This window comes from Miniopterus schreibersii, assembly GCF_964146895.1.
Source record: "Miniopterus schreibersii genome assembly, chromosome: 7".
NCBI classification, from domain to species: domain Eukaryota; kingdom Metazoa; phylum Chordata; class Mammalia; order Chiroptera; family Miniopteridae; genus Miniopterus; species Miniopterus schreibersii.
In genome coordinates, this window is record NC_138108.1 from 51,275,344 (window position 1) to 51,301,804 (window position 26,461).

The 26,461-nt window shown below is 44.9% G+C and overlaps 1 protein-coding gene across 9 annotated transcripts in view; it reads right to left on the reverse strand.

Annotated features, from left to right (window-relative positions):
* The window catches only part of TANC1 (tetratricopeptide repeat, ankyrin repeat and coiled-coil containing 1), a 212,151-nt gene that overhangs the window by 46,836 nt on the left and 138,854 nt on the right, over nucleotides 1-26,461 (reverse strand). For 6 of the 9 annotated variants that reach the window (XM_081141748.1, XM_081141751.1, XM_081141746.1 and 3 more), the window contains 7 exons: nucleotides 13,617-13,880; nucleotides 8,430-8,552; nucleotides 7,363-7,644; nucleotides 6,435-6,592; nucleotides 4,141-4,372; nucleotides 2,661-2,827; nucleotides 372-979 (listed from right to left, as the gene is read on the reverse strand). In XM_081141748.1, coding sequence (XP_080997874.1) covers nucleotides 372-979; nucleotides 2,661-2,827; nucleotides 4,141-4,372; nucleotides 6,435-6,592; nucleotides 7,363-7,644; nucleotides 8,430-8,552; nucleotides 13,617-13,880 — 1,834 coding nt within the window. The remainder of the gene's footprint in view (nucleotides 1-371; nucleotides 980-2,660; nucleotides 2,828-4,140; nucleotides 4,373-6,434; nucleotides 6,593-7,362; nucleotides 7,645-8,429; nucleotides 8,553-13,616; nucleotides 13,881-26,461) is intronic. The other 3 variants (XM_081141752.1, XM_081141750.1, XM_081141747.1) reach the window with 2 other exon arrangements.

Sequence of the window (26,461 nt, forward strand, 5' to 3'; positions counted from 1 at the left end):
GTCCACAGACCCCGAGCTGGGAGCAGCTTCTAGGGAAGTTCCCCGTTTCCTGGAGCTGACATCCCTCTCCCACCATACGGGTGACTTGGGTGACAACAGGCGGGGTCTAGAAGATGGATGGCAAAGAAATTGCACAAGGCATCGCCTAGCTTCTCTCTCACCCGAATGTGCTGAGGAGTCCTAAAATTCCAGCAATTAAAGGGAGGACTCTTTTCGTTAGTAACAGAGAGAATTTTCCATTGCCCTTCCTGAGTTTTTCATTCTGTGCTGCCTTTCTATTAAAGAAAAGACACGTGATTCCTGTTTGAAAGTCCTTCCCCAAGTGCGCATCAGAGTCCCCGCAAAGGGCTGACAGAAGCGTTCTGTCGTACCTGGGCTCACACAGGAAGGCCGTGTTTTCGCCGTCTGCTCTCCAAACAAGCCACTCCCTGAAGGATGGGTGGCAGAACATGCGGGTTTTGTCTCGCCTCTTAATGAGGAAGCAAGAGAGGGCGTCCATCCTCTGCTGAAAGTCCTCCCAGCCCTGCTCCCCCTGTATGTGGCCGGCATTAATAGCCTGGAAGATCTGCTCGTCCGTCATGGGGTGCAGGGATGCGAGGGCCACGTTCAAAATCGGAAGCGCCCTCTCGAAGGCGGACTGGGTCATGAACTTCATGTTGCACTGCAGCAGGTAGAGCTCAGACAAAGACACGGGCACCACCTTGTAGCTGGCACTTTTGATGACCAAGTGTCCCCTCTGGAAGAGGTCTAAGGTGAGCTTGAGGTACAGGTACGAGCCCAGGCTCCGCAGTACCAGGTGGCTGCTCACTTTCCCGATGAGGGCGGCGTCGGCCTTGCCATTCAGGGAGATGTTGCTGAGGATGTCCTGGCTGCTCTGGACCCGGTGCTGGACGTAGGCATGCAGGTCACTGTGAATGTCCTTGTTGTCAGGAAAGTCATCTAAGGAAAGCTTGACAAACGGCAGCGCACTTACAATTTCCTGCAAAAAAAAAAAACAACAAAAAAAACCCAGTGTCACTCCACAGAGTTTTCTTTTTTTGTGTCAGCTGCATTTCAAACCAGATTCACTAGTTTTCTTTCAAGGAGGATTTTCATGGATTACAGGGACTCATTATTTTGTATTAAAACGTGTAATAGGATAAGTTGAAGATAAAAAGCTTATGTGAAAGAAATCCTGATGTGAGATTGAATCAGTAAAGGCTTTTCCAAGGCCCTGATCGGAGGCTCAGAGCCCAGCGAGATGCAAGAGCCCCAGCAATGAGGCCACCCATCAGGACCCGCCAGGGGGCCGCGAGGCCCTGAGGGGACCCGATACCCATCATCCTTAACATAACAGGGACAAACACAGCCACCACTGTGCTTCTAAGAACACGGCTGACGCTGAGATAAGAGGCATCCCTCTCCGTGCAGATGCCAGGGCTGCGTGACTAAACCGGGAACCTGAGACTGCCTCCTTGGCTGTGCCAGTGACAGCCTGCGTCACAAAGTGCCCTGCTCGAGGACAGCCACTGTCACTTTCTCAAGTTGCTGGCTTTCAGTAAACTTTTAAATTGAAGCAATACATACTGAAGTGTACAAATCATAATTGCACAGTGTTATTTTCACAAAGTCAGATACACCTGGTAACCAGCAGCTGGCCACAGAGCATCGGCTCCCTGGAAGCCCCACGTCCCCGCCCATCTCTCCCCATCCCTGAGGTAAGTGCATCCCGACACTTCACAGCAGAGATGAGTTGGGTGGTGTGTGTTTTTTTAACTTCCCAGTATCATTTCTGAAGCATTTAAGTACATGTCCTCATCGAATGTAGTGACTACAGGAGGCACAATTACTCCCATGCCACGTAGGTGCTACTGACCCTCTGAAAACATACACGGCTAGTGCACAAACCACCGGGCTCCCGCCCCCGAGCGCCGCTAACTGCTCGAGTCTGCTTACTGGGCAGAACACGACTGAAAAGGGTACAAATCGAATTCCCATTAAAAAAACACATCAAGTTCAACGGAGGTCTAATGCCACTTTTAATGAGAAAAGAACTGCAATGCTGTTTTAAAATAAATTTCATCATAAAAGGGCAAAAATCTAATGTCTTTACTGAAAATAAACAAGGTAGAAGGAAGGAGTCAATGGTGGTTGAGATACAATTGTAGGGTTCAAATGAGGGGAAGCGTGAGGGAGAGAGTTTTTAAAAATATCCTTCATCTCACTGCAGACGTTACCTTGTGTTTAAGTTTTCTGAAAAAACAGGTCTTCTTTCAGAATAGGTCTTAAAAATGCCCCTCTTCATCCCTCCCTTTTTCCTTCACACAGAACAAAAACAAACCAACAGAAGTCCTACCGTATATCCATGCGAATAACTACTAGGAGGAACAACGCCGACTTCTGACAGAGCTGTTTGCCGGCACCTCAAGCAGCTAGCTCCCCAAGAAGCAGAAGCGCAGCTCCATGCTAATGCAAATCTTACCTGACATCCTGATACATGCGCCTTGGGGGGTAAAAAGGTCACAGTTTCACCCCTTTGGGGCTCTATGCACTAGTATTTCAAAGTCTTAATATAGTTTTCAAACCCGCAGCTAAATCGTTTACAACAGTTCAGACTGTTAGTGTTAATCACCGTAAAATTTGAGTACAAGGACTTGGAAAGAGATTCGAAATTTTTTTACCTGAAAATTTGCTCTTACAGTCACAATCAACTTCAACCAGGCAGGAAACTTAGAGATGATTTTGGTAATAAATGAAGAAAGCGTATCTCCATAATCCGGTTTATGAAACTCAGCTTCATTTAAGCCATCTATCAAAATAATGTATTCTTCTTCAGGAATTTTCTGCTCTGAAGGACAAAGTATTTTTTAATTAAGAAATTATACATTTCTATATGATGGCACCACCCAGTATAACTTAATGCACAGTTCAAAGTGTGAGGAAAAACTAAAAAGGTTTATATATGGCAGAAGAATTGTTTTACACGGAAGCATATTTTCTATTAAATTTATAAAGAAAACTGGAGCACCGAGCCAAAAAGAAACCACCACTTTTCACAGTTCTCAGAAACACACTACATTACACACATGTAGCAGAATTTCACCCATGTATACGATAGTTAGCTCTTCATAAACTACTGTCTCCGGGTGAGCACAGTGAAGGCGACACAGAGAGGAAATCCGGAAAAGACCCCAGGGCCCCCTCCCCCACCAACAGAACACCCTCAGTGGATTTCTGGGAAGCAAAATTGACCCCTAACGGGCAAAGCATCTGGCCCAAGGCACATAGCTAGCCGGGTGTGAGAGCTCTGCTTTATAAACTCCCAGAACAGGCTCTCTCCTACAAACCTAATCTAGTTTTCTATTTATCAGCACCAACTTTCTGCCCAGGGAACTGAGGAGAAATGATAACATCTGTTTCAATTCCGTCTCTCTAGCACCTTTTGAAAGAAATGCTATGAAAGCAGATAAACTAGCTCAGAAGGTGAGGAGAGCTGGCTGGTGTGGCTCAGTGGTTGAGCATCAACCTATGAACCAGGAGGTCACAGTTCAATTCCTGGTCAGGGCACTTGCCCCGTGTTTTGGGCTCAATCTCCAATTGGGGATGCGCAGGAGGCAGCCGATCAATGACTCTCTCATCATTGATGTTTCTCTCTCTCTCTTTCTTTCCCTTCCTCTCTCTGAAATCAATAAACATTTTTTAAAAAAGGTAAGAAGGAAAGATATTCAAGGGCAACAAACTCAGACTTCCAGAAATGGCTTCAGAGTCAACTCAACCGAGCAGAGGCCCTGAACAAAACATGCTGGCAATTTCCCTGAACAATCGATGTATCCCCTGCTATGTGGGAGTATAAAATATGCAGGCGACAGTTTCTAGAGTGTAAGTCATCTAAATCACCTAGTTACAAATTAGCTACTTTGGAAATGTGCGACTGGGGAGTTCATTCTTATTAGAGATGTTTCATTTAAAAAACTGCACCATTTGGGAGGGACCTGGGGGAGATGGTCATGAGGAAGGGGAGGAGAGATGCAGATTCACCCACAACGTCTCCCTGCGCCCACCTCACTCCCACCCCTGGGGCCAAGCTGACCCCCTCCTGAGGACCGCCCTGGGGACTCTGAGCTACTAATGAGGGGGCTCTGGGTGGCTGCTGGGTGGTACCGTTTCTCAGGATGGTGAGCGGTTCCAGCACTCCCCTCTTGAAGGCAGCCACGGGGTCCTGCACACAGGATCTGAGGCTCAACATGCTCTGCAGCTGGGGCTCCTTTATCAGCAGGTCTCTGTAGGCGGCCAGCTGATGGGACCTGCAGAGCAGAGCCGCGATGCTGTGCACGAACTCGGGCACCAGGCATGTGTAGGTGTTGTCGGCCTGGCAGTAGTGGTAGGCCACCACCTGGGGGGAAAGCAGACCGTCAGCGTCACTTCACCCTCTTTGCACAGCTCCTTCCACGCTCTCCCACGGGGATGAAATTCTATTGTCCACAAGGTAACAAAATATGCTGCTTGTATTTCCCAAGACTGAGACACATTTAGCTTAACTGATTCAGTTATTCCTTTATTCATTCATGTGGTTTTCCAAGAGCTAGGCAGACTTTTAACTGCAGCCAAAATTGCGACGTGTTTGGCACTAAGATCAGCACAAGTCGGTGGTTATGAAAGCCAGGCTGGAAAGCCACGGCTGCTTCGTCCCCATGACAGGAGGACCAGGTTCAAGTCCTCAGCCCCCTCTCCATACCCAAATCGCAAGTGACACCGCAGAGAAGTTCAACAGTGACAAAATCAGAAATCACCCAATTTCTGCCTGTCCCATGAAAGGACAAAGAAAAGGAGGGAGGGTCCTGCCCAAGCACTGAGATGGCGAGTGGTCCCTTTGTTGGGACAGATGGGAAGTGGCAACAGGTTATTTGTTAGAGACCCCAAGTATGTGCCAGATGCGAACTGCCTTGGGAGTGAGAGGGACACTGCAGATAAATGGAAAACTTGATACTTTGCCCAATGAGGATGAACTAAGGAATATCGTACAAGGTAAGGAAGGTGAAAAAGGTCAGAACACATTTGTGTAAAGTGCTTTATGTTTTTCAGAAGCATCTGCATCCGCGCTGTCCACACAACTCTACACCCCTGGCATACGTGGGAACCAGTAGCTTCAATTCACAGCTGAGGGCGAGAGACACACGGCTAAAGGCCTTGCTGGGGTGACACAGATTAGCAAGGAAAGATCTGTGACTAGGTAACAGGTCTGAAGACTCTTAAAAAGCAAGTGGCAAGAGTAGATGTGGCCAATTTGGAACCTCCATGTGACTTTTGTTTCAGTTAAATTTATCATTAACACTCAGAGGAAAGATGACTGCTCTTCCACTCTTCCCTGGACAGATTTAGCAGTAATCCACGAGGACCCAAGAGCTTGTACAAAGCGCCAATGAAATAGCCGGACCACAGTCTATCCAGCATGAAGTCTGGCCACCCAACAGTGCCTCATGACATCAATTCGGAGCCAAACAGCTTTTCTTTTCTTTTTTTAACAAAGTGACCATTGTAGGATGTAAATATAGTCTTATAATGTTTTTGTTTCAGTTGTGTGTGTGCTCATGTGTGTGAGTACCAGGTCGTCTCTAGTGTAAGATGTATTTCTTACTGAGGGTCACAAAGTGGAGTGGAAAATCACAGCAGCCGGGTGGCCTTGTGGTCTGTACTCCACCCTCACTCCAGACCCCTGTTCCTGAGCAGAGGGCTGGTCAGGGCATGAGGAACGTAGAAGTGAGGAGCAGGGATCTGGAGCAGAGCAGCACTCGTTTCAGTCCCTTGGACCTACCTCCCGGGCTAGGGGTTTCCTCACTAGATGTCCCTCATCACTGCCCTTCCCTGGTGGTTCTCCTGCTCCACCCCTGCTCCACCGTCTCACACCAGGGAGACCCAAGTGGCTTGCCAGGAGTGAGATGTAACAGATTTAACACAGGAGGGTGGCTTATGAACCTGCGATGGAAGCTGGGCAGATGGAAAATTTCAGGAGGATCTTGACAACCATGAATGTAGGAAGGAAAGGTCAGCCAAGTCTCTTTTACGACATCACAAGAAATCTCTGACAGAAAGACGGAAACCAAGGGCCGCAGGCAGCAGAGTGTAGGCAGAGGTGGCCCGGGGGTCGCATTACAGGCTCCCAGTCTCCTGCTCTCGTTCCAACTGTAAGGGTGGATTTGTGGCAAGTGCAGGAATACCTCCTGCTGACTGAGGAATGTTCAGTCCATTATTTAAGATGAATACAAGTCCACTGCCAGTGTCTTAAGATATTTCTTTTCATTGATACCTTTCATTTGATAGCCTCCATCAGAATTTTATCAACAGCTACACTTTTGCATTAAGCAACTGCTGTCTGTATTTTAAGATCCCTTTTACAATTCATTTTTCAGAAGCCAAACTCTCTCTCTGGAAGTTCTCATAGACCAGGAGCACATTACCTTGGAGGCGAGGTATTTCACTGCATCCTCTCTTGGTCTCTGGTTTTCAGGAACATCAGACCCTGACCCAGTGGGTGTTTTAGCCGTGTTGGTACCACCTGGAGAAGTACTTGGCGAAAGCAACGGAGTGAATGGAAGATCTGGGGAGGAATCGGAAGCTGCAGAGACAAGAGACCAATTCCATTGTTTACAACATCAGAATAGGGGAATGTATGGTGGGATATTGAATGTATTTCTTGATTAGAGACAGAGAGCATTTTAATAGGTAATGAGTGAGCAAAGATGCAAATGAGAGCCCCTCTTAGCCCCATCTCCCATCAACCCAGTTGCCCTCCCTGGAGAACTGCTGTTTCTCATTTCCTTTATTAAATTATTTCTGGTTTAAAAAAAAAAAAAAAAAATCTTGCATGGCTCACTTGTTCCTGGTTCACTATGTTAGAGACTTTCTTTTAATGTGTTTATTGCACATAAAATAAGCCATAAGCAGTTCATCCCGTTTCTAAGTTGGTTTTTATATTCTTGTAAAGCCAGTCTAGAAGACCAAGGCTGCAGAGCACAGGTACAAAAGAATTCTGCATAGACTCCTGGCTTGTTCTGCCAGGAGCCTACCCCCTCCTTTGGTTTTAGGACCAAAACTTCCCCAGGGCACTTGATCAGGTCTCACCACCCCATCTCTGCTCCTATAAAGAAGGAGAGAGGCTCTGCAGCTGGGAGGACACCAGAGGCTGTCCTCACCCCGGGCCATTGCTACACAGGCTCTATGATAGATGGACACCCACACGGTTCTCCAACATCTGATCGCAAACCTGATACGGCAGCTGGAACGACTTGAGGAAAATCTGGAATTTATGTCTATCCAAACAGCAATTTCCTCCATCTATCTGATATTAATATAATAAGCTAGACAAGTAGTTAAACAGGGACATACTTTTATGTGACGAGCTGGGGCTGTTGGAAGCAATCTGCCTCATGCGGCTTCCGTGGCAGCTCAGTGCCACCAACTTAGAAATGATTGCGGTCTTCCCAAAGCCCACGTTTCCAACCACCACCGCTCCTCTGTTTTCTGTCAGTTCTGTGTTCCTCAAGTTTTCTTCGATCTGGTGGAAGAGCCAATCCCTTCCCACAAACACAGAGTCTGTTGTTATGCTTGGTACTTCAAACAACAGGGGCTTCAACAAAATGTCTTGTGGCTTGTAGGGAGCAAATCGTGCTTAGGAAAAGAAAAAAGATCACTATTTTAGAAGAATGTCATAATTTTATACACTAAAAAAACCCTCACTTTATATCACTGCATGTATGTTAAACTTATTATAGCTTATAGTTTTACCCCAAAGGCGATCTGTGTTTCCAAGCTGATCCTATGAATACTCCTGTGGTACCTCATTTTTCATACACAGTTGGTACCACAAAATATCCTATTAAAATGACTTTCCAGTCCTTTTATGCCTCTAAATTACTCTCATGACTCAAGGCAGACACAGAGAATTAGAGAAAGTGATTCTAAGGGCCAAACCGTCTCACCAGTTTATCTCAAAACAGCATTTAAGACACATTTCTTCTACGAGTGCACGAGTAAAATGAAAATGCGTTTTCCCTAGAGCTAGGGCTTCACCTCTCACCGGGGTGTCACGGTGCTTTGCCCCTGTCGGCGAGGCTCACAACTGTGCATTTTGAGGCGGCCAATACCGCCCAAAAAACTAAAACATAGTTGATAATTCTTTGTTGATGACAAAATTGAGGGAGTGTTAAAGTACTTCTCATTTTAAAATATCATGTCACAGAGTTATTTTTCAACTCCAGGAGGAAGTTAAACACATATTTTAAGAAGTCTAAAATTGTTAAGGATGGCCCCCTAGCACACCTTCCAGACAAACTTAACACTTCCGCCCTTCACATCATGTTTCAAAACAGTTGGTTAAGTGTTGGTGACCATGGCCTTCCCATGTTTCGTGAGCGAGCTCAGCACCCCCAGGACAGCGGATGGAGGACAAGTACCTTTCACTTCCTGCGCCCGGCCGCCGGCCGTGCTGTGCCAGGGCAACCTGATCGACGTCCGAAGGGGAGCATTTCTCTGCCCGTCTAAGTAACTCAGGTCTTCCAATTTGGTTGAGCTCGTCGCTGTAACACGAAACGGAAGTTGAGTCTCCTCAAAGTTGAACGTCATACCCAGACTGCTATAGCTATACATTATTGAGCAATTCCATTCAGGCGTCCAACAAAATTTACTTCAAGGTGATTTTGGTTTTGTTCACCCACCCAGTTTATTTTTCCAGCAATGTTGTTAACCAAAAAGTGGTAAAAACCCAAGCGCTCCTCAGTCTTGAACGAGAATCATGTTGATATGGTTGCTAAAAGTCTCTGTGATTTCTGGAAAGAGACAAACTTCACCATACATTTTTATGAAGATGTTTGACAATCGAGCTCAGTGACGCCGCAAAGCTCCAGTCCTTACTGCAAACGTGCAGCGCGGCGCTCGGGCGCTCTCCGCTGCCGCTAGAATCGCAGCCCGTTAACTCAGTGAGCGGACTGTACGTTCAATTCCGCAGTGCTCACCACACTGGCGGTCAGCTCTTGGCAGTCAAAGTAGGCTTTTATTGGAAAGAAACATATTCCTAACTTCAAATTTATACATATATGTATATACACACACACACACACACAACATGTTATATAATATTACATATGTATATACTTTCAAAAATTCTAAATCACATTTCCCTCTGATCAAATCAGTAAGATTCATTGCACAGGTACATTTTTAAAAAGGAATTAAGGTCTATTCTAACAGAGACACAGTTGGATTATAAAAATAACTAATGCAAGATAATTTCACTCATTCTCAGCCAATCTTAGAAGCAAATGTACAGTGTGTTTTTGTCTTTTTAAAAAATCTCCTCTTATGACCACATACACCCTAGGTCACAGTAAGAGAAATCTAAATAAAATTAAACCTAATTTGGTTTGTGGGTTAAGTGGCCCCCTATAAAGCACTGCCGCTCTTAGATACATGGTAATAAAACACAGATGTTATCTGAGGGCATATGAGGAGGGAGAGGGAGTTACATTCCAAGGGCTCAGGCTTCTAAGGACTGGAGAAACCATTAGTGGGACCAAGCTTCAAGGGACAGAAGTCAAGTTGGGCCACGTGTCTGCTGTAAACCCTCTGGCTCTGGCACAACATCCAGCCGTCGCCCGGCACCACCTGCCCGATCTGGGCCCTTCCAGTTTCCCTCCTGAGGCCTCAGTCCTTTCCTTCCTCACTGTTAGCACCATCCTCTCCTTCACCTGAAACGCACCAGTGGCTTTGTGGCCTGGCTCTGTGACAGTGCGGCCCCCGTGTGCGCTGCTCACCTTCCCAGTCCGGGGAGAAACTCCTGACATCTTGATTTTACAAGAGCAGACACTTGCGCTCCTGCACCCTCGGTACGTATCCACACCGTTTACACACTATGAGCGCATTCACGTTTGTACTTCACGCAGTCCTTCCTGTTAGAAAGATTCCGCTAACTCTTTATGCAGGACCCTCAAATGGGCCTAAGTGATGGGAATCCAATGGCAGCCTCTAGCTTCTCTCCAGGCCCTTCACAACCAGGCTGTGTGGGCCACCAGGACCACACCCCTCACCCTAGCTTCCTACAGTACAGCTTCGAACATATTTTTAGGCTCCTGCCTGGGACCTGAGCCTCTCCAAATGGCCCTCTCCCCGGCATGCCTTGCCATGAGGGCCCCCACAGGTCCCAGGTTGAGGTCGAAGGGATAACCAAGAGTGTAACCCATGAGCCAGTGCACAAATGAGAAGAGCCATTACAAAGGTCTGGCCTGTTGCCTCAGCTCTGTAGAAAGCAAAGATGCTGGGAGCCTTGCAAGGGCTCCCCATTTCCTTTCTTCCTCTGACCCCTTAAAACATGACATTTGGTTTATAATTTTGTGACAACTGAAAGGATTAAGAATATGAGACTATAAAGGGCTAAATTATTCCCAAGAAAGGATTGCAAAAGCAGCCCTTGTTTGACACAGATGCAGGAGTTGAAGTTTCAAATGCATTTTCAGATTTCCAGTCGCCACAACTTCAGCTCCAAAGTACATGACAAGTGGCCTCCGCAACTCCACAGCTCTGTCTGACTCTTTAGACACAATTAAGCTGCATTAAAATGGACCACCACTCAGCAGGGCTGCAAGCCACCAGCTGCCGGCTGGCTACCTCAGCTTTCCTAAAGTGTTGTCAAAGCCAGAGAGAGAGAGACCGGCCAGTAGGAGCAGGGAAGCTTCAGCTGCCTAGTTGTACGTCCAGGTGTCTCAGCCTCGCAGAGCTGGTGCATGGACCCCTATCTGCCTTCTCACACACGTCTACAGTAGATCCTGGACATTACCAGTACAAGAATCGGACTCACTCCTGTTATTTAACACTAACTGCTTTCAAAATCCTAAACAGTATTCAGGGACAAGAAAAATCAGAGGTAAAGCAGTAACTTCATGCTGCAATAAAACTACTGCTAATATCTCTACAATTAAATTAATTACACACTATGGCACACACATTGTGCCCAACATCTGGGTGAGAAGTAGATTGGAATATGCTGCAGGAAAGGGATTTTTTTAGGGGTAGGGGAGAGATAAGGTGGGGTGGAGTAGGAGAAGCAGAGGAAGACTCCTCTAAGCTGAGCAAAGAGAAACATCTGTTGAAACATCATGAACTAACCTATCAAAGGTAAGTGCCATTAAGTCCAAGCAATTACCAGTTAGAGTTTTAAGAAAATTGGCTGGTAATTATGTTTGTTTGTTTCCTTGAAAACTAAACAGTGTTCTGTGATCCACTTAGGAAGTATTTCAAAAGGGAAAAAAAATGTAGTCAAAAATAGTGGTCTAATTACCCAACTTCTAAATGATCTAAGACAACATCTTAAAGGCTTCTCACTCTGCCTTATTAATAGAGGAACAAGGTGTCCATGTGATACATTTTGATGTGATACATAGTAATAACCTGTCTGCAGGACTCTAAACCAATTCCACTCTAACAAATCCTTTACAAAGAAAATCTCTGTGTACTGAAACAATCTCCAAAGTAGCCAACTTATTTTTATAATCTTTGATATCAAAATTTAACTGTACTAGATGGTTAACAGTGAACAGACCACCACAGTTCTTTGTATCAGGCTCAGTGACAATAAGAGCTGGCAACCTTAGGAAGCTATTTCCACACCCTCACTTCCCAGGGGGACCGGGTCCCTTGAGGCCGGCATCACTCCTCCTTCATGCCAGTCCTTACTCTACACACATCAAACAAATCATTTGATGTTTCCTAGCAAATGGGAATTTATGTGTGTTTACATGGATCTCACAGGCAAATACTTCCTCGAGATTGCAGTCTATGGTCCCTTACATATCACTGTCACTCTTGAGTGTTGCCTACTGCCCTGTTGCATATAGAACAGACAACCTGAATCTTTTATTCTTTTCTGCAATACCTGAGAAATCTTGCCCTTCTCTCTTAACTGAGGTTCAGCTCTAAGGGTAGGAGGGTGGGCAATGAAAAATCTACCAGACGCCCAGCTTGTCAACAGATACTATGCTGTAAGGCACTTGCCCATTTCCTTTAAAAACATGCTTTCAGTTTATAAAATGTACAACGCAGAAGAAATGGGCAAACCCATTAGGCCAGGCAGTTACTGCTCAAACCGAGAGTGTAAATCCCTCCCATTCCACAGGAGGTCTTTCCAGTGCACACGCAGAAGCTAATGAATGAACACAGCAACAATCAGACAGCTCTGCTCTGTAATCACTGCCGACTCCTGGAAAAGCTCAGCTCACACCCACTGTCACTTCACAAGGCGGGAGACCACATAAAAGAACATCAAGCAGAACACGTCACCCCAAATGGGTGCTTTTAACACTGTTGAATTAATTTATTAATGTATTTCTTAATTTTAAAATAGCTTCATGAAACTGAATACAAGTTTGCTATTTTGTTGACGTCAATAAAACTATCAAGTTCTGGGACAATACGAATGAAGCACTCATCATAACTAGGTATATCTGGTCTAAAATGCCTTGGGTGCCACATATTATGCCGTAGGTAGTGGGAGGACACAAAAGCTTTTGGAAGCTCCATCACTCAAATATGCATAAAGCTCTCTGACCCTTCTCTCTGGCAGACATGCCAAGCCCCTCTTCAGGAACAAGGCCATTTTATTTCCTTTGAAAGCAAATTAGAGTTGTCTCAGAACTTTTCCATTAGGGCAATTTATTTATCAGCTGTTTCATAGTTCTATTGGAAAACAAAACAAAACAAAAAAACACCCAATAACCACCAGAGTGACCTGCCACATCTGGAAGGAGCCGTATAAATCACAGAAAAATCCTTTGATGTAGGAGGAGAGAACCTGGGTCCATGCATTAGCAGAGGAGAAATTTTAAGTGTTGTGTTGGTAACAAAGAATGACCAACACAAGTTCCTCTTTTAAGTTCAACCCAAGGGCACTGAGTTTAGAAACTGGGGACCTGAAAGCAGGCATGTCAGCTCAGATGCAGAGTTCATTTCCCTGCCCACCCCCAAACTACTCTCCTTACTTGACAACCACCCACTGACCAGTCAGGTAGCAACAGTCACCACTCCTGTATCCCGTCCTTAGCTCCAGCTGCCCCATCATGCCTGTTTTCATTTCCTCAACTGAGAGCTCTCACTTCTGCTGCTTATGTTTTAAGCTGTGAGATCCCTTACAACAGAATTATACAGAAATTGACCTCCCTATCTGTGTGACGGGCCTCAAAGATAAAAACTAAGTTTGAAAGTTGGATTAGTAATTCTTTGAGCTGATATTAACAAACTCACTCTGAAGTGGGATTCCTGCTAACCAAGATGTAATACAAAGTCATACACTTAGGCAGGCTTAAAATAACAAAAACAAGGACAGAGTTTTTGGTACATTCTTCCCTCATAGACAAAGAGCCATAGAGTCTAAATATTAGACTTAAAGAATTCCAGAACAGTAGGATCACTGAGAGACCATTCAGTGCAGCCTTACCATGTTTACACATGGATAAACTGAGGTCTAGGAAAGGTAAGCGTCTGACCCACGATCACAAAGCCGGCTTGTGTCTGGATTAGACTCCCAAGTGAACAGAGTGAACATGGGCACCTCAGACCCAGTAAGATGGCCCTTCCAAGGAGAAGGGTGGCCTTACCTGCAACTGAGTTGGGCCGTGGCATTATTAGCGAGCTGGAGCTCTGAGAATAAGGGACCGGACCATCTCCAACTGGGGCTTCAGCTTTGGGCAGCACGCTCTCTGCTGACCCAGCAGGCTCCTCTTCTGCCACGGGGGAGCAATTATCTGCCCTGCGATCATGAAGCACTCCCTTCTGTACCCCTAACCTTAGGCTTCCATCCTTACTCCATTCCAAACTGGAGCCACTCCGGTCATCATTTTCGGATGAACTTGTAATTGTGGCTGAAATGAGAGACCAAAAGACTTTGAAGGAGGCCAGGCATAGCAGGGGCTTTTGAGAGTTAACACACACACACTGCCCTCCCCATGATCAAGGGAAAGTTTTCCGGTCCACACAGATTTTTATCGAAGTCTGTTTCATACAATGTATTTTGGTAAATTAGAAGAATGTTGCTTATCAGGGGAAATAAACTGCTAAATTATTCTGCAGGGGAGGAGAAAGAACTCTGATAAGAAGATAATGAAAAAGCCATCTAAAAGTATCTGGAGTTAATGGCGTATCTGTATAATTTGGAGATGGTGCTGACTCTTTTTAACACAGACGAACTGCTCACAAAAGAATTTGTATCTCGTTAAATTCCTTTGAACCTTTAAATATTTTTTCCAAATTAACATTTGTGTATGGGGAAGGGGCAGGGCAGCACTATGGTTCATGCAGAAAAGATGCAGGAGAAAAATCTATAAAAACAAAAATACAATTATAGAGTCAAGCAGAGAATTTGGTCTTCAGCATTCAACTTTGTTAACATCTGTTCAAGACTATCCCTAGAGGCTGACTGGACTTTACCCCTTTAGTGCCGCAGAAAGGAAAGCCTCTACGTCAACAGCGCAGGGAAAACACAAGCAAGGGGCGGGACACGTGGCTGCAGGATTAAAATTTAACCTCTAAGAAAGAAAACCGTAACAGAAAATGTCTAAGCAGAAGAGGAGGAAAATGCTGACGAAAAGCAGCAGCACAGGGTGGGGCACAAAGTAGGTTTACAGCTGTGAGTACAGGAAACGCAGAGTTTATTCTTACACTATTTATTAATTATTGTATTACTTTTCACACGAACAACTGTAAACCTACTTTTGTCCCACCCTGTACTCACCCTAGGTAGCTTCTATAAACAGCCACTTCCATCTTAAAGGCACTGAGTCACACGTGACCCCCTTGCAGCCTCGGTTCACCAAGGACACTGGTTTGTGTCCTTGAGAACAAGGACCTTGTCCTCTGATCCCTGTGTGTCCTGTTTGGATCCACTGTAGACTTAAATGGGAGTGCACGGGTCAGAGTGCATTCAGAGCCCAGCCACCAGGACTAAGCTGTTTCATCAACATACCAGGAGGACACATACACTCTTATCAGCAGGCTGGTGAATTAGCTCCAACAGAGTCTGTTATCTAGGATCAAAGGGTCCAAGGGGGTTTTGCTTATTTTTACAACGCTCTTCAAGGGTTAGAAGTCAAGACAAAACAATTTCCTCCCTGTGACTGCAGGGCATTCTGCCCCAATTCTAAAACTGTCTTTGCTTCTGCAGCTCCGGTCTGGACTTACTATCCACGGCTTGTATTTCTCTTTGAAAATCCCTCCTACACTCTGAAGCCTCCCTCTCGAGAGTATCTACCACCAGGATCTCTTTTCTGAACATCACAGTGCCTGGGACATACTAAGTGCTCAATAAATGTTTGCTTATTCAATGAGTGAGCAAATGAACAAGCTTCTATTCCAGTTGTGGTCAGAGACATTCCATGTAATCTCATTGTTGTTGGTTCAGGATTGTTGTTGGTATTATGTCTCTACACAAAGTGTAAATTTATTTGTGACAGGCCCGTCATACCTTTTGGGTATCTGTCATTACTCCCAGCATTTCCAAGTATTCTATCAGGAGTATTAATACTCATCTCCCCATCTGTTTGGAATCAATCACAGCCTTCACTTTGTGTGTGTGTGTGTGTGTGTTCTAATAGACCATTTATATGAGCATAAGTATAGCAAGTAAGGCTCTTTCTATCCTAAAAATGCTGGTGGCAACAGCAGCAGCTAACATTTACTGAAAGTTTCTGTATGCCAGGGACTGTACTAAATGCTTCACAGGAATACTCTAATTATTAATGAGATTATTGTTTACTAATGGTAATTATTACTTATAACCTTGTTAATAAGTTGGGTATAGTGTTACAAACCTTCATTTATAAAAGTCCAGTGTTTGGGACTCAGATGCTTTTCCCCACAGACACGTTATAATTAGTTAGGTTCCCAGGCTGTGCCAGTATCTACGTTACAGACGAGTGGGGGCGATTTGTTCGGTTTTATAGTTGTGTCTGTTTTATTTCGGGGCATATGTCCTTAAGGTGAAAAATAAAGCCGAAGTGATGTTTTTCCTCTTTTGTTCCCCCTAAGTGTCACAGAACTTCAGAATCAAACCCCCAAGGATCTGAGTCCTAACTCAGGCCTCAAGCAGCGGGAACACGGACGAGGGACTTCCCTACTCCTGTTGCAAGCGACAGCACCAGGAGTGGGGCCCAGGGGGCAGCTGAGAGCAGGGCTAACCTAACCTGGCCAGGGCTCCTGAACTGAAGGAACAGGGTGAAGGTCCAGTTCTCAGTTGTACAGCCACAGTGCTCAGGCCCTGACGAGTGGCCACACCCAGGTCTGGCAGTGAGCAGGAGAGGGGGTGGGGAGGAAGGCCCAGCTACAGACACAGTGGCTGAGGCAGGAAGTCCCAGATGGGGTGGCCACTTCAAAAGCAGCATATGATAAGTTTATGATATGTTTGTAAGTAGGAGCCTCTCCATCGCCCTCATGAAACTCTCCTAAGAGATACATTCCACTGTCGATACTCACCAGGGCCCTGAAGCCAGCAGCTCTGAAGCCACAAGCCCTCCCACAAAGATGCCCCACTAAGATTGCCCCACTTCACAAGATTCCTCCTCGCTAGGATGCAATACCAGGTCCACCTGCATGGCTTGAAGCCCAGGCAATGTACTTGCATCTCGGCTCAGGCACAATTAAGCCCTGAAGCAGATCCAATGGGGCAGATAAAGGCCCAGCCTGTCCAGTGCCCCTGCATGACCTAAGGAGGACACCAGGTAGGGCAGCTCCACAGTCTCCAGTGAAGGAAAGCTGGTTCTGACAACAAATGACAGGCTACGAAAAATACCTGGGTTTCTTCCTGGCTAACAGAAATCCAAACTCCTACTTAAGTTAACCCAGTCACCTTCAAGTTCATACACACACCATTTTAACTATGATGATTTTTTTAAATTTAAAAATGCTCTAAAAAATAAGTGCCATTTGACTTTTCCTGGAGACTGGGTAATCTTTAAAGTTCCCTAACAACTAAAAAATTCTAACATCTTATTCCTTCAGCCAGTATAGATGTCAGCTTTCGTCAATTAGGACTTGCTATCATTGCCCTGGCCAGTGTGGCTCAGTTGGCTGGAGTGTCATCCCATGCACCAAAAGGTCCCTCATTTAATTCCTGCTCAGGGCATACACCCAAGTTGTGGGTTCAGTCCCCCGTGGGGGAGGCAACCAATCAATGTCTCTCACATCAACGTTTCTCTCAAATCAATAAAAACATTAAAAAAAAAAAAAAAAAAAGGCTTATCACTCACACTGGGTTTCACTCTTCCAACATGCAAGATTCTATAAATGAGTGACTTATCAGGCCCGTTGTTAGCAAGCTCTGAGGTTACATGGTGCTCACAATGTAGTATTAATTTAGGTTTGGTACTGCTCACCGATTCATATGTATTACTTAAGATTCTCTGTAGTTTGAAAATTCCTTTTAACCATGAAGAGTGTGTTATTTTCCTCTGCAGCAATAGCACATTTAACCAGACCTGCTATACTAGTGCAGAGAGCTATACTATTTCCAAAAAAAAAATTTTCAGAATATATTAGGACACATACATTACTACAACCATGAGAAGAGGTAGATGGGCTTAGGACTATCAACCCCACCTTATAGATACTTTCTCGGGAGGAACGGATCTCGATCTCTCTCTCCCTCTCTCTCTCTCACACACACACACACACACACAGTTATGTCCCATACCAGTTCTTTGCACATGTAGTGTTTTAAAACTCCCTTTGCCATGTACAGTGTTCAGCATGTAAAACTTGTTCTGTAATTATTTGTGGCTAAGAAATATTTTGCAGTTCCTGAGTCTGCCTTGTTAAGAACAGTTGCCCCTGGGCAGAGGGCTAGTGGACAGGGGCTAGTCATGGGCTCACAACAGCAGGGAGGGAGACGCCGGCTAGGAGGTGGGGGAAGCAGAGAGAGATACATGCAGTCATCAAATGGTTTGCTATTATATAAGCCTCTGCAACAAAACTATATTCCTTCTCCTTCTCAATTTTCCTTCACCTCTACCTTTGCCTTTTGAAAATTCTTTCTATGTTGAATGTACACTTAAAACAGAATCAAGGAAAATAATCAGTTTCAGTCCTGGGCCCAACAAGTACTTTGATGGGATATAAATCAAGTTATAGGTTTAAAAGAACATTAAGAAGAAAATTAAACTGACCACACCACCAGTCTACGATTATTTAGGAACTAAGGGTTATTAATATCGAAAGTATACCACATAGATAGAGCAGAATTTTCTGAGCTGCGGAAAAGACAAGAGGTTAAAAATGCAAGGGGCTTGGGTTCAAACCTTGGCTTCTCTTCTGAGGGCCCAGGGGGTGGGTAGCTCCTGAGGGTATGTCTCTCTGGGCCCAGTGCGAAGAACAGGTACATTTCTTGTCTTTATCTTACAGACATCATTTTATGTATTTGGTTGGTTTCTCTCTGTATATTGGCTAGTGGGAAACCTAAAAGTGAAACATTCTTCCCACGTATAAGCACAGTGAATAAAATCTTATGAGCCTGACTCCTGACTTCATCTTTTCTCTCTTATTTCCTTTCCCCAACTCATACCTTCACTAAGAAAGAAAAAATATATATTGTTTTACCAAATGTCTACTTATGAGCATTTCAAATCCACTGGGGAGAGATTAAGTAAAAATAAATGAGTATCCTTAGGAAATAACAAGTGGCTAAGTGAATATTATAATAGTGTTTACTATGTATGGGCTCTGCCCTAAACCCTTGTTATATCTCAACTCACTGAATACTCACAAGAGCCCCATGGGCAGGAAAGCCCCATAACGCCCGCGGCTAGCTGTGCTCCAGGGTGGCACTTTACATTGTTCTGATCATGCCACGCTATTAGCAGAAAATCTTGAGACTGCACCCCAAATACATGTACTTATAAATTATGTACATGTACTATTCCAATTGATCATAGTGTACACCACGCACAAAAAGATACGTTTTCAAAGGATGAAAAATAAAAAAGGAAGTTGAAATTTTCTCCAAGTCGGCCAGAACCGTCTTGCACTCTCCACTGTCAAAGCCGGGGCTCTATGAAGAGAACCCTCTGTCCTTCCCTGGATTGTGCAGAAACTCAGACACAAGAGCCTCTGTGAAGGGCCTCATGTATCATCAGTACTCAAGGATGTTTTCCTCCCCATACAACTGAAGAAAAATAAAGTAGCGCTAAAAACAAACATTTTTAAACTTCTATATTCAGCTTAATGGTTGATAAGAAGAGTTTAAAAGTTAAAACACTGGACCAGTGAATTAAAGATCAAACAAGAAAGAAAACATAATGGTTGCTTATGAAAGTGAGAGAAGGGAAGATGTAAATTAAAAAGGAAAATGGAACTACTGCCGTCACCACCTCCTTTCACGTGACCGAATCAAGTTCACTGACAACTTTCGAAAGGGAAAGCAAAGAAAGAAAGCTCAAGTGGGAAAAGCTCAGAGAGGCAAGTCAGGGAAGCGGCCTGTGAATACCCTGGTCCTCTGGACCTCACCTGAGTTTTGCTCCTTTCCTTTGCACTCACACAACTCCTGGTTCAGGCTGCCACGCCGTATTCTGGATTTCCCCGAGAGACAAAGGGAAAGATGGCATGGATGCAATCAGCCCACAGGAAACCTTCTGACCAGAAATGCCTGACTGTGCTTCTCCCTCTGCCCCACCCGCACACTGACAACCAGGCAGGGAACAGGGTCTGAGGCTCACCTGCGGTGACTGCTCATGAAATCTCCCCCAGCAGAGCAAGGAAAGGGCTCCAGCAAAGGCACGCAAGCTAACTCGCCCTTCCCTGGAATGCCACAGGGAGGGTGGCCTGAGTTACCTAGGCTCCGGGGGACTCTCTGGCTTCTCCTTCTGCAACTCTTCATGGGCAACAGCTCGGCCCTTCTGGCCAGCCCTGTGTAACGCGCTGCAGAGCCCTCCTCCCCTTCTGGCCTTGCACAGAGGCCCTGGGCTTTGGCTTGTGACACACAGATCTGTACCAAATCTCCAGCTCATGTCTCCCTGTGTTGCGCAAGGCGTGCTCTGCTATGACATGCAGCAAGGCCAGGGACCTGAGCCATGCATTCACAGTAGCATTCTTCAGGCTTTTGATTGTGGAAACACCTGAAGGATCAGCTGGGGCAGGGCGGTGGGGGAGGGGAGGACAGGCCTGCCTCACTCAGACACACTGCCCTCATTCAGTCTGACACAGCAGGTAAGTCTCCAGAGAAAAGCCTCTGGATTAAAACATGACTCTTCCTAGCGATAGCACAGAACGCAGTGTTTAAAGCTTCACAGAATCTGTACACCGAAGGCATAGACAATGGAATCTCCCAGAAAAGAGCACAAGGCACTATTAGTGGTTGGTATTATTAGGCACTGACAACATACATCTTCCATCAGAGGTGTCAACCACTGTCATGTTTTAAACCCTTTTCAGCACTGACAACTTGCCTAGACCCTCCATAGGACAACAGACCATTCTTTGTCCCACAGGTGGACAAGTTTTGACATAGATATTATGCCTTATCTTTTTTGTTCCTTGTTCCAGTACTGGACAAACTGGCTCTTGGTACACAGTAGGTGCCAATAAATACCTGCTCCACTGACAGAGAAACCAGTCTGAATAAAAGCACAGCGTTTTGGGGACTCGAATCATTACCAAGGATTTCTTTCCCACATTAAATATAGTAAAAAATTATATATGTAAAGGCAAATTTTCCTCCACGTAAAAGATTAAAACAAAAAGAAAGTGTCTATAATTAAGGACGATTTTTTAAATTGCAGGCAATGTAGCAAAATGAATATTAACACAGATTTGAAACACTAAACAGCCATTACCAAATCAATTCCGAAGCATTTCCATTTAGTAGCAAGCAGGGCAATACAGGTGGCAACAAAGCAGCATTAGCATAAAATCGAAAGGGCAGGATTTACAAGGTAAAAATGAAAATACAGCCCAGCCCACATGGCTCAGCGGATGAGCATCGAACTAGGATCCAGGAGACTGCGGTTCGATTCCCAGTCAGGGCACATGCCCGGGTTGCGGGCTCGATCCCCAGTGGGGAGCGTACAGGAGGCAGCTGATCCGTGACTCTCTCCATCACTGATGTTTCTCTCTCTCTTCCCCTCTCCCTTCCTCTCTCTGAAATCAATAAAAATATATATTTTTTAAAAAATAAAAATACAGTACAATTAATTCCTCTTTGTATGCCTCCCCGATCATCTCTTCTGGGACACAAAGTCCAGGAAATATAAGATCTAAAACTACCTCTGGAATCACTTTCATTTTGCAAGCGCAGGAGGGCATAGAAGAGATACAAGGAAGATAAAAGCCAGCCCAAGATAACTTTTTTAAAAAATATCCTAAGAAACTGGGCAGAAAGATAAATATTATCACACTCTGGTAAGCATCAGCAGGATACTGATTCAAGTGCCTGTCCACTACTGCACTGTGAGTCACTTCTGCAGGAGAAACGTTTCTGTGACGGTATTCCCCTGCCTAAATTTATACTTGCCTCCCAGCTTCAAAGTCAGAAGGACGAAAGCAAATGCAAGCTCCCTCCCCTCAAGAAAGGGGAAAGGCAGCAGGAAGAACTCAAGTTCTGGCTTTACCCTTTTCAAATTCTGGGCCCTTAATTATCCTGAAAGCTACCTGGCCTGGTGGAAGGTGGTGGCTCAGATATCGGGGAGCCCAGCAGGTGAATAACATACCTGCTCTGTGCAGGGAACATGCCTCATGGGGGAGACAGGGCCAGTCACTCAGAATCGCCTCCCCTCCCTTCCTGGAGTTGTCAACACCAGCTCTCAAAAGGAAACACATCCAACATACCACAGAAGTGATTTGGAGATTATAAATCTCAGCAGGTACACTCAGGTAGAAGAAGAAAATGGAAGGGATGACTGACTTAACTACCTCCTTTCTCAGCCAGAATTTTTCTAATTGCTACCTGGAAGTCCTTGTCCTGGCCACATGTATTGATGGATAGGAAAGATTTATGATTTTTAAAAATCTTGATATGGAAAGCTGGATGGGTATTGTTTGTTTCTCTCATCTAATATCCATTCTCCTTCTTCCTTAAATAGAGAAAAGCCCATTTCCTTGAAATAAATACACATACACATAAAATACTGATCAAGATATGGACATAAACAAATATTAAACAATATGTTTAAGTCAAAAAGTGCTTCAAAAGCCACTGTTTTCAGTGATGCTTTTTTAAAAAACAGGTTGTTCCCTGGCCAGGTAGCTCAGGTGGTTAGAGCGTCATCCTAATACACCAAGGTTGTGGGTTTGATCTCATCAGGGTACATACAAGAATCAACCAATGAGTGCATAAATAAGTGAAATAACAAATGGATGTTTCTCTCTCTAATCAATAAATTTAAAAAAAATCAGATTGGGTTTCACAGATTCTGAAGAAAACACTTTTTCAAAGCTGGGATTAATATGGTTTCTAGTTTCCATGTGTAACAGCTGGAAGCAAGTTATACCAAGGGAGTATCACTGAGAAAAAATGTTTTCTCAGGCATGGAGGAAACACCTTTAAAAGCCACTTCTTCATAAAGTTTTTTCCTTTTCAAAGCAAGTAATTGAGAAACCAGTTTATGATGATTGGGTACAGCTGGGTTTCACATTTAGGTTTTCACATGGCCAATTTGAAAAATCAGACACTAACTTCTAAGTCATGCCAATGATTTCAATACATAAAGAGTAAGGAAATTTTACTTTTTTTAAAAAAAAAGATATTCATAGGGAATTCAGTTAATCCCATCCAGCTTAGGCAGTATTTCTACATGACAGAATTATTATATTTCTAAAGACATTTATGTTGGCAGAACTCGGGCCTCCTGAAATAGGATCAAGTGGACTCCCCTCTGTATAACACAATCAAGTGGGAACAGGGGGTGGGGAGGGTTCTGCTAGGCTCTGGCCACCACAGACAAAGACTGGAAGGAGTCCAATAAATTCTTCTAATGGTTTTTAGCCAGCCTTTTCTCCTACTAAGCAGTTCCTAAAAAGAAAATTCTCTTCCCCTGCAATATGTCAAAACCAGTGGAAACAGAACACAGGCTGGGCACCCCGTGGCTGCCCCGAGGAGGCTGTCTGGGCATGTGGGAACAAGCTTCCCTCCGGCACTGCTGGGCAAAAATACTTAGATCAAATATAATCAGCATGATGGAAATCAGCTTAAACAGAAAGGGAGGCCCGGGAATGTTTAGGGATGGGTTGACACTGTTTGAAATTTCCCCTAAACGTCCTAAATAAATTGTGTTGATACTGTACCTGGTACTCTGGTTTGAGCCCTATGGTATGGGAGCCTGCAGTTCCCGCAAAGCTTGCAATGCCACGCAGCTGTGTGCGCTTCGTACCAGCCCACCCCTTGAAAACCTTTGCCACTCCGACCTGAGCTCTATGGATTGACAAATCTTAAACACCTTAAAATGGAAAATTAACTGGAAAGCCACTTCCTCCCTTCTCCAGGCCCTAGGTAAGTTGGAACATGGATCCGAACCAGCCTATTTTACCAGCAGCTGCCAGGCCTACCAGAACAGGAAGCCAAGGTATCTCACTTTCCATCTCTGCCCACTAGGATCGCTGTGTTCCTGAATATTTCATTCTGTTAACACTGAAGAGGCCCCAAGGTTGCCAGTCCCAGGTTACACCTTAGAAAAACAAACACTGTTCTTCAGGGAGGAAGAGCACACACGCCACCCCAGCAATCACAGAACCACAGCTGAGTGACAAATCCCGCTTTCTGAAGAGCAGCGGAGCCCGCACACCCTGCGCTGACTCAGGAGGAAGCTCCTTCCCTCCTCGTCCCCACCACTCCGGCCTCTTCAAAGAGCTGTGGCTTCAGTCCGTCTGGAGAGGAAATACTTGCTCTTTTTTCCTCTCCTCCCTACCACACCTTCCATGTGTCCCTTGGCAACAGACTGTAACTCTGCAGGTCATGAAAAGAGAGAGAACAGAGGAGCGTTGTCACCAGCACAGTGCTTCCCTCCCAGCCCCCTACGGTCCTTGCCGCCTGCAGGACGTCAGCTAGAGCAGCGAGAAGCACCATCTCCAGTCTGGGTCCTTCCGTAAAGAGGGACCTGCCCCTACTTAATTCCTCCCACTTGTCTGCTGAGTTGAGGGAACATGTTGACTTGAGCCAAAAAGTGAAGGACAGCTTCAATGACATAAAATGTGTCATTTAACATTAAGGAAAAGAGAGCTTAAAATACAGATGACATTAAAAGATCTGACAGTGCCAGCTTGGATGGGAATCCTGCGTAGCTTCTTTACAAACCAACGAAGCGTTCCCCCCCTCAATTCAACTTGATAGCAGCAACAGCTCTCTTTAATTTCTCATTCCCGACACCTAGCTAGGAGCCCAAAGGAGAGCTGGGATAATATACATGAGACCCCTCTCCATGTGGAGACAAAAGTAAATAATAAAAGAAAGAAAAGTAAATTGGGGGAAAATACTGAGGTGCTATGGAGAGCATATAATAAGGGGACTAACCAGTCTGGGATTGAGTGGAACTGTATTAAACCAAGCACTAATTAAGAGCCTCAGTATTCTTGCAGCTCAGTCTTTCATAGACAATACAGAAAACCAAACCAGCAACTTTTCTTTCCTCTCATTAGAACACTTTAAATGGCAGCCCTGTATCTCAGTGAGAGGGAGAAAAAGAGGCAGAGAGAGAGAGAAGAAAGAAAGAAAGCCATTTTTTGTTACTGAAAAAGTTTCTAACTGTCAAACTAAGAAACTGGCTTGATTCTAGTAAGAAGCATGGTAATGCCAATGCCAGAACATACAATGAAAAGGAAAGGCTGTCCAAAAAAAACCCTGCAGCAGTGGCTAACTCCTTGAATGAAAATAAACTCCATGGAGGAGAGGGGAATTTCAGAAGAGCTAAGAACAGAGTAAAGGAAGTCATCTGGCTATCATAGTATTAATACCAGAGATCTAGCAATCATGAGCAACTTCGAGAGAGAGGGGGCATGAGAACAGAAGTAACACTGGGAAAAATCAGCTGGACTAGACTAAACAGCAGGTGGGGAAGCAGTGAGATGAGAATGGGGAATTCCCAAAGTAAGCTCACATGAAGCTGACTGAGAAGAATTTTAATTTGCTAAAAAACACCTCAACTCACCATTTATATGAAATGTCCAGAATCAGCTAATCTAGAGAGACAGAAAGTAGACTGAGCAGGGCTGGAGGTGAAGGGGGAAATGGGCTCTGACTTCTAATGGGCACAGGATGTCTTTCTAGGGTGATGAAAATGTTCTGAAGTCAGACTGTGGTGATGGTTATATAACTGAATATACCGAAAACCACTCAATGGCTTAAATGGGCGAATACTATGGTATGTGAATTATATCTCAATAAAGCGATCAATGAAACAAAAACCCACTGAAGAGCCTAATCCAAGTGAAAACTGAGGGAAGAGGTTGCCTTCCTTATGCTGAGGGGTCCATACAAAGCCACAGTGAGGGCAACATCAGGCTGCCCATATCCAGTCCCAGGAATCTCACAGACAGTCTGGGGCAATCTCCAAAATATAAACAGGGTGAACAAACAGAGTGTGAAAAGCTCTACTTGAAAGAGATTGCAGGTCATGGAAGAAAATAAGGAGCCCAAATGTCATCCCATTTGATTACATATTAATAGGGAAGTGGGGTTCAGTCCATAATAAAATATCCTCCAAAGACATGTGCAGAACTCGGCAAAAGGGAAGGAGCTGAACTGTTCGGTATACCACTGATGTTAAACAGCAGCACGATCTTAGAGCAGAGGACCTGAACAATCGTCCAGTGCTCCTGCACATCTGTTATCTGAAGGGCACCAAGCCGGAGACCCGAGACACACAGATGCCCAAGCCCGCATGCAGAAACTTAAATGCAGTCTGTCTGGGATGGGAGGTAAAAACAAGCCTCTGAAATTCCTTGGAGGATGCTAATTTGCACCCAGGACTAAAAATGAATAAACTAATCAGAATGCTTAGTTTTAGAGCAGAAAGAGATGCAAAGAGTTCAATTAAACCTTGGCTCAAGTCACACAGCTGAGTGGCCTGAGTCAGCACTAGAATCCTGTCTATGACCCCTCAGGACAACCACATCTACTGTGTAGGTGTGTGTGGGGGGGAGGGACATTCTTAGAAAATTCTGGCCTCCAAACTGGTCAGATCCCATTATAAGAAAGTAGAGAACAAACGCCTGGAAATACTTGGGGACATAAGAGACCCTGAGATTGGGCTCGGAAGACTTCGCAATATGCATTGATTTCACTGCCCCCCTGTGTCCTGGTGGGACTCAATCCTCACCAAATGAAATTCACTGGTGAGGAGGGCAGATTTTTGTAACTTCACAGGCCAGATGTGATTGGGAAAATTTTTTACCAAATGTGCCTAGCGTTATAAAAAGAAACACCAAGGAACGTAAAAGCCGATGCTTCATTCTGTGGGCTGTGCACGGAGCT